General features: G+C 56.3%; 2 protein-coding genes across 2 annotated transcripts in view; one reads left to right on the forward strand and one right to left on the reverse strand.

Moving 5' to 3' along the window:
• Nucleotides 1-8,708, reverse strand: part of LOC137439641 (sodium/glucose cotransporter 1-like) — a 61,129-nt gene that overhangs the window by 48,181 nt on the left and 4,240 nt on the right. The window contains exons 2-4 of the mRNA XM_068135594.2: nucleotides 6,263-6,334; nucleotides 5,988-6,092; nucleotides 5,506-5,565 (exon numbers count right to left, since the gene is read on the reverse strand). Of these exons, the coding sequence (XP_067991695.2) occupies nucleotides 5,506-5,565; nucleotides 5,988-6,092; nucleotides 6,263-6,334 (237 nt within the window). The remainder of the gene's footprint in view (nucleotides 1-5,505; nucleotides 5,566-5,987; nucleotides 6,093-6,262; nucleotides 6,335-8,708) is intronic.
• Nucleotides 1-8,708, forward strand: part of MTRFR (mitochondrial translation release factor in rescue) — a 46,011-nt gene that overhangs the window by 14,700 nt on the left and 22,603 nt on the right. The window lies entirely within an intron of this gene.

Raw genomic sequence — 8,708 nt, forward strand, 5'->3', positions numbered from 1 at the left:
ACGTAAAGATAACTTTTTGAGATATCCTGCTATATGTTGGTTTTAGCCTCATCACTCAATGGTGAAGGATCACTTTAAAAAAAAAAAATTCTCATTTCCGAATCCATATTCAGATCTTCACCAAAATTGAGTCAATTCATCCTTGTCGCACACCCAACCTCTCCACGAAGTTTCGTCCAAATCCGTCCACAACTTTTTGAGATATCCTGCTATGTATCGTTTTGGCCCTATCTCCCAAAGGTGAAGAATCACTTAAAAATTCTTCGCGGATCCGAATCCGGATCTTCACCAAAATCTAATAATTTCATCCTTGTCACATATGCAACCTCTTTGCCAAATTTCGTTCAAATCCGTCCACAAACTTTTGACACATTTTGTTCACAAACAAACAGACAGGGATGAAAACATAACCTCCATCCACCTTTGGTGGCGGAGGTAAAAGGCCGGCAAAAATGACGGGCTGGAAATCTGGAATAGTTTATTCGATGGTGCAGCCTCATGAGCGTGCCAAAGTCTGAAGCCTCGGCCTATGCATATAACTTCTTTATTTATTAGCCATCCTACGGACGTAAATGAAGACTTGTTTTATTTTACTCTGCGCACATGTAAATGCATATTTTAGTATGATTTAAAAAAAAAAATCTTCTGTACACCGCCCTTGAGGCTTGATTTGCAATGCCACCGTCTACATTTCCAATAGAAGAGACATAATTACTCCTTTATGGAAAATGTTTTTCGAGTTTGTTTTATTCTCAAAAATAGACCACAGTGAACACACATTCATGTCAAAAGATTGGCATTTAAAACCTACCCTTATGAAGGGGGGCAGACATCTGTACAAACACACAAACTGATATTGTGTTTTACTGTATATGGTAGATTGTATATGATGAATAAAGCTATTTCTTGAGCCTTCTGATCTTGAATTATACATGAATGATGTATAACAATGTGGCGGGCACAAGGGGCAATAATTCCGCGCACCAGTGGGTGGCGCGAGCGTCCAGGCGGGGAACTGAAATGCATGCCCCGCCTTTCGGCCGAGCGGCCACGCCCGGGGGCAAGGCGTGGCCTCGGGACATATATGCGGGCTCTAAGCTCGAGCCCGCCCAGTGCTGAAGTGCGAGCTCGGAATAAAGACTCTTGTTGTATCAAAGCGTTGTGGCCTACCTCTCTGGCAATCGAGTCGTGTGTGCACAGCACCACACTGGTGACCCCGATTGATTCAGCCGTTGCTGACCCCCAAACGCGCCATGGCTACCAACGCCGTCGCAATCAAACTCCTGGAGTTTTGGGAAGCGCAAGCCGACGTTTGGTTTGTACAGGCCGAAGCTCAATTTCAGCTCCGGGGCATCACGGCGGACGAGACCCGGTACTACCACGTGGTCGCCGCCCTCGGGCCCGGCACTGCCGCCCGCGTCGTGTCCATCCTTCGGCGCCCGCCGGGTGACCACAAGTACGAGGCGCTCAAACGTCTCCTCCTTGCCATGTTCGGGCTCGCAGAGGTCGAACGTGCCGACCGCCTCCTGGACCTTCCCGCCCTCGGCGACACATGACCATCCGTCCGGATGGATTTCATGCTGTCGCTGCTTGGAGACCGGCGCCCGGATTTCTTATTCCGAACACTTTTCCTACGCCAGCTACCTGTACAGGTGCGCCTTGCGCTGGCCGGTTCCAAAATAACGGAACCCCGCGCCCTGGCTGGAGAGGCCGACAAGTATTTCGCGGCCTGCGACACGCGGTCGGTGTACGGTGCTGCAGTAGTGGATCCCGGCGCGGGGGCTACAGCACCCCCTGCTTCCCTCGTGGCTGCTGCTACGCCCCGCCCACTACCGCCGCCACCACCGCCGGCACGGCCACCGCGGGGGCCACCGCCGCAAACCTGGTGCTACTACCATGCCAGGTTCGGCCGCAAGGCTAAAACGTGCCGCCCGTCGTGTTCTTTTGACGGGTCGGGCTGGCGCTCACTTGCGGCCATGAGCGTCGGCCATTCTGGCAGCCTCCTGTTCATCACTGACACCTTGTCTGGGTGCCGTTTTCTTTGCGACACGGGAGTGCAGGTAAGCGTCCTCCCTGCCTCCACGTCTAACAAGCAAGCCGCGGGCCGGGGCCCCGCTTTGCTTGCCGCCAACGGTACACCCATCCGCACATTCGGGAAGTGTTGCCTCTCACTGCGGTTCGGAGGGCAGCGCTTTCAATGGTCGTTCGTTACTGCCAGCGTGCCAATGGCCCTGCTCGGCGCGGACTTCCTATGTGCGCATGGGCTGTTGGTCGACGTTAAGCGCAGACGTCTCGTCCAGGCCGAAACTTTCAGCTCGCTCACTTGTCCGCTGAGCGGCTCGTTGAGCAGCTCGCTGAGCGGCTCACCGAGCGGCTTGCCAAGCGGCTTGCTGAAAGGTTCCCTCCCGGCGAGGTTAGTCTGCACGCTTCCGGCAGCGGACGAGTTTACTGCCTCCTCGCCAGTTTCCCGGCCCTCATGCGGCCCACCTTCTCAGCAGTGGCCGTCAAACACGGGGTGGAGCACCATATCCCCACGGTCGGGCCGCCGGTCTATGCCCGGGCACGCCGACTCGACCCCACGAAGCTCGCCATGGCGAAAGCGGAGTTCGCCACGCTGGAACGGCTGGGGATCATACGGCGCTCCAACAGCGCTTGGGCTTCTCCTCTGCACATTGTGCCGAAGCCCAGCGGAGGATGGCGGCCGTGCGGTGACTACCGCCGGTTCAATGATGCCACCACCCCCGACCGCTACCCGGTCTCACATATCCAGGACTTTTCCGCCCGGTTGGCAAACACGACCGTGTTTTCCAAGGTGGACCTCATCCGGGGCTACCACCAGGTCCCCGTCCAACCGGACGATGTCCCAAAGACGGCCGTCATCACCCCTTTCGGCCTCTTTGAGTTCCTGCGAATGCCTTTTGGGTTGAAGAATGCAGCCCAGGCGTTCCAACTGCTCATGGACAGCGTCTTGCGCGACTTACCTTTCATCTATGTCTACCTGGACGACATCCTAGTCGCGAGCGCGTCCCGGGAGGAGCACCTGCTCCACCTCCGCACGCTTTTCGAATGCCTGGGCCAGCATGGCCTGATCATCAACCTCGCAAAGTGCCGTTTCAGCGTCGCCGCCATCGACCTCTTGGGGCACCGCATCACCAGGCACGGGGCCGTCCCTTTACCGGCCAAGGTGGAGGCGGTCAGGGATTTCCTGCACCCCCGCACGATCAAGGGGCTCAAGGAGTTCCTGGGCATGGTAAATTTTTACCACCGCTTCGTGCCCCACGTCGCCCAGCTCCTCCGCCCCCTGCACGAGGCCCTCCGGGGAAAGCCGGGCAAAGATGACATCACCTGGTCGGAGCCGATGGCCGCGGCGTTTGCAGGTGCAAAGCTGGCCCTGGCCAACGCCACCATGCTGGCGCACCCGGCGCCCGATGCACCGATCGCCCTCACCACCGACGCGTCGGACTACGCGGTGGGCGTGGTGCATGAGCAGTGGATGCGTGGGGCTTGGCAGCCGCTGGCGTTTTTTAGCCGGCAGCTTCGCCCGCACGAACGCCGCTATAGCACCTTCGACCGCGAGCTGCTCGGGCTCCACCTGGCGGTCCGACACTTCCGCCATCTGCTCGAGGGCCGCCCGTTCACGGCTTTCGTCGACCACAAGCCCCTTGTGTTCGCGATGGCCAAGGTCGCCGAGCCATGGTCGGCACGGCAGCAGCGTCACCTCTCTGCCGTGTCCGAGTACACGACGGACATCTGTCACGTCGCGGGTAAAGACAACCCGGTGGCGGATTGCCTTTCCCGGTCCGTCGCGCACGCGGTCCACCTCGGGATCGACTATGCCCGGATGGCGGAGGACCAGTCCGCCGACCCCGGCGTCCAGGCCTTGCGGACGGCCGTCACGGGCCTCCGCGTCACCGAGGTGCCGTTCGACGTCGCGGGCGCGGCCCTCCTGTGCGACGTCTCCCCAGGCCGGCCTCACCCCATCGTGCCCGCTGGCTGGCAGCGCCCGGTTTTCGACGCCATCCACGGCCTGTCCCACCTGGGCACGAAGGCCTCCCAGAAGCTCGTCGCGGCGAAGTTCGTCTGGCATGGCCTCAGGAAGGTTGTCCGCGACTGTGCCAGGACGTGCCTCGCGTGCCAGCGCGCAAAGGTCCACTGCCACACCCAGGCCCCGTTGGCCCCGTTTACGGTGCCCGAGCGTCGGTTCGACCACGTCCACGTCGACCTGGTGGGACCTCTGCCCCCCTCACGGGGGTTCACCCACCTCCTCACCATGATGGACCGCACCACACGGTGGCCGGAGGCTGTGCCATTGGCGGTGACGTCTGCGGCTGATGTGGCGCAAGCCTTCATCGCCACTTGGGTTGCCCGGTTCGGTGCCCCCTCGGACATCTCGTCCGACCGCGGCCCCCAGTTCACCTCGGAGCTCTGGGGTGCGGTGGCGCAAGGGCGCGGCGTCAAACTGCACCGCACCACGGCCTACCACCCCCAGGCCAATGGCCTGTGCGAGCGCTTTCATCGCTCGATGAAGGCCGCGCTTCGGGCCAGCCTCCGCGAAGGCAGCTGGGCCGACAGGCTCCCCTGGGTCCTGCTGGGCCTCAGGACGGCACCCAAGGACGATCTGCGCGCGTCCTCGGCAGAGCTGGTCTTCGGGCAACCACTGCGGGTACCGGGCGAATTTATCCCCGACTCCACGGCTCCTTGGTCCACGGCGCAACAGCGCTCCACCCTGCAGGAGACCGCCCGGAGGTTCGCCCTGGTGCCAACGGCACACCACGGTTGCCCATCCTCCCACGTCGCCCCGGAGCTTCGCACGGCGGAGTACAACTTCGTCCGGCACGACGCCCACCGGGCACCGCTATGGCGCCCATACGACGGGCCCTTCCCCGTGCTGGAGACCGGGGACAAATATTTCACCGTCGACATCGGCAGTGCCCCGGATCGTATCTCCGTGGACCGCCTCAAGCTGGCCCACCTCGATCTGGACCACCCCCCGCAAGCAGCTCTGCCTCCGCGTCGAGGCCGCCCCCCAGCGGTCAGACCCCCGGCACCCCCCAGCCCCGCCGTCCCGCTACACCCCAGCCCTGCACGCATCACCAGGGGGCGTTTCGGCTGGGTCATCCGGCTTCCCCGCAAGCTCACCCTTCAGGTGCGTGGGAATTCTGGGGGGGGGGGGGGGGGGGTGAGTGTGGCGGGCACAAGGGGCAATAAATCCGCGCACCAGTGGGTGGCGCGAGCGTCCAGGCGGGGAACTGAAATGCATGCCCCACCTTTCGGCCGAGCGGCCACGCCCGGGGGCAAGGCGTGGCCTCGGGACATATATGCGGGCTCTAAGCTCGAGCCCGCCCAGTGCTGAAGTGCGAGCTCTGAATAAAGACTCTTGTTGTATCAACGCGTTGTGGCCTGCCTCTCTGGCAATCGAGTCGTGTGTGCACAGCACCACAACAATAAATAAACATGATTGTCACTGCATGATGATGTTTGCAGAAATTTAGGAAAGTAACATACCCCAGCAGTGATGTAAACGGGAACGAATACCCAGCCGAGAATTACAACGATGAAGAGAGCCTGAAACAAAGGGACATTTACAGCTTGTTTAATTTCGCAACTTTTTTAAACATCCACAAAAAGACATTTATCAAATTACTAGCAGAAGTACCCGGCATTGCCGGGCGGGGGAGGGGGGAGGGGAGGGGAGGGGAACGGGGGGAGGGGGAGAAGAGGGGGAGGGGGAGAGGGGAGAAGAGGGGGGATGGGGAGGGTGAGGGATGGGAGGGGGAGGGAGGTGAGAGGGATGGGAGGGGGGAGGGTGAGAGGGATGGGAGGGGGGGAGGGGGAGGGGGGCTGGTAGGTGGAGGGGGAGGGGGCGAGGGGGGGAGGGGGAGGGGGGAGGCGGAAAGGGGAAAAGGGAGCAAATTATAATACGATTCGGATTAAACTGGAATTTTCGCAGCTATACATCCTAGTAATCAGCAATATTCGACACGCACGTTCCATTCAAAGCCACCAATGGCAATGCCTGATGCAGCAGCAGTCCCCGCCAAACCAACAAAGTGATCACTTCCAACATTACTGGCGAACAGAGAAGCTCCAATCTGCAACATTAAGACATCAACAACAAAAACAATGAATGGCAGTAACTTCAGCACAGTCAAAAGCAGTTAATTATTTTTCTTTCATCACAAGCATAAGGACAGTAAATAAATGAAAAGCATGATTTTGACCATGAAAGTTGAAATTGATTGGATTTTCAGACTGTATTTACCGGCCACCAAGACATGCTTCTGCCAGCAAGAAAGAATCCTCCGACTGTGGAACGGTTGCTGCGATACATTGCCTATGAAAGAAAAGAAAGACACCGTACGCCAATATACGTAATATAAAATATATATACATATATATATATATAATCGTTAGATGAAATAAGACGCGGACGTAGCTTCAGGACGTCGATCTTTAATTGTCGACAAGCTTTCGACCAACAAAGGTCTTCTTCTGAGTCAGCCCCAAGTTCAACGGAAGCTTGCACTTCCGTTGAACTTGGGGCTGACTCAGAAGAAGACCTTTGTTGGTCGAAAGCTTGTCGACAATTAAAGATCGACGTCCTGAAGCTACGTCCGCGTCTTATTTCATCTAACGATTATTTATTCAATACAAATGAGACGCCCTGCTCGTACTTTGGAGTTTCTACTATTTCTTACAGTCATATATATATATATATATATATATATATATATATATATATATATATATATATATATATATATATATATATATATTATATATATATAATATATTATATATATATATATATATATATACCATACATACAGATATTGTCCTGTGGATGACTCTATTAAGACAGAGCATCCACGGATAGCAATCGAGCTTACTTTGAGGCGTTTCCAATTGATGGCAGAGGATACGCGAGCAGGGTGGTTGGGGGAGAATGCCGCTTACCTTCACGGCCCTGCATGCAGTCTTCACCCTGTGGAATGTAATTCACGAACGAAACGGAATTTATGTACAAAAATATATATTTATTAACCCGAGAACAAAATGATGCGACGAAAAATAAATAATGCTCCAAAATCGGGATCCTGCACACCTCACTTCACATTCAAGCACAAGGGAATGAATTAAGCAAATAAACCGTTGTGGGCTGTGGGCACGTCTTATCTCTGTCTGTGGTCAGGAATCGTTCAGGCTCCGTCCGACGCAGCACTGGTGTTGGCGCGAAGCAGGCCTCATCGTTGGCGTGGAGCGGCCCTCGGTGCGCCGCGCGATTGCTCATCAGCGGTCCAACCGCAAGCCTCGCTCATCATTCGTATGTGAACGCAGGGGAAGGGAATCGTCGGCACTGGTCTCTCCACCAAAGTCCAAAGGCAAGAACAGGTCCAAGAGGAAGGCAAGGGGCAGAAGGGAGGTCCACACAGGAAGGAAGCCAAAACGAGAAGCTCCAAAATGTCGGCCAGCGAGTGGTTTTATCGCTTGTCCCGTCACGTCAGCTCTCTCCCCCCCCCCCCCCCCCCCCCCCCCCCAAGCAATGCATCACTTACTCGTAGCCTTTCGCGCCTTCTCACGTCACCGGCGCTTCTCCTCCAACCAGTGCGTAGCTTCTTGGTAGTGGTTTCGCGCCTTCCACACTGATTGGCCGTTGTGTCATCGGTCGGTGGCCAATCAGTGTGGCACATCCTTCACCTTCCTTACCCCCAATCACAGGGAAGCTTTCTGTCCCTTCCCCCACCAATCACACGTCCTTCCCTACTCTACCAATCGGTGGCCCGCTCTTTGCTCGCCCTTCCCCCCGGCCAGTCACGAGCCTTCCTGGGCGTCTCTCAGCCTGCCTGTTCGATGTTTGCTGCCCTGCCGGTGTTATCAGCCCAAGCGCGTGGTCGCTTGCTGTTTGTTCTTCCATAAGTCATTGTGGTGGCGGGGGATTAATTAATGTGTGCATGATTGGGCCCAGCTAATGTATGTGATGTGTTGCCATAAGGGACACTGGAATAATTACAGAGGGGACAACACACCGGGGAATTAGCATAATCCCTACGCTAGTTAACAAGCCCCGCCCCTCGTGCCGGGGACACAGATACTCAGCTTACTCCGACATTCGGGCTACAGAACTTATTACATCAAGATTCCCTATCATGACAGCCGGACACCTACCTATGCAGATCTACCTAAATCTATATGTGCCCCTACCCATGCTTCATAACAATATATTGTTGCGGCTCTCGAGCCCGTCGACATACAGAGGGGGGTTAAACCCTTTTCCCCCTCGGGCCTTCGAGTCCACCAGGCCGCTACCCACTTTACACTCGGGCGGATTGCGGAGCAATTCCAGCCGCTACCCCCGTAGCGAGTGTGCGGAAGGGTCTCTGGTCAAATACCCACGTACCTTCTATACACACGCCGCCACGAAGACGGGGGCTGAACCTCGCACGAGTCACGCTGGTCTGATATGCCCGAGTGGTTTGCGTGTCACGTGACTCATGCCGTTAATTCTTACTGAACCCGATTGAGCAGTTTTATTTCGTACAATGCGAAGCCAATGGTGGGAAAAGACGTGAACGGCCAAATGGAAGCAAAGAACACAGGTTTATTTATAATGTACAATGGCCAAAGCAAAAAGACACAGGGCAGAAACTTAACGTCCTTAACTTGGTTGCCCAGACAAGGGCCTCTCACTCACGCGGGGAAAGGAAGGA

The sequence above is a fragment of the Myxine glutinosa genome, chromosome 14, assembly GCF_964187855.1.
Source record: "Myxine glutinosa chromosome 14, kmMyxGlut1.1, whole genome shotgun sequence".
Lineage (NCBI taxonomy): Eukaryota > Metazoa > Chordata > Myxini > Myxiniformes > Myxinidae > Myxine > Myxine glutinosa.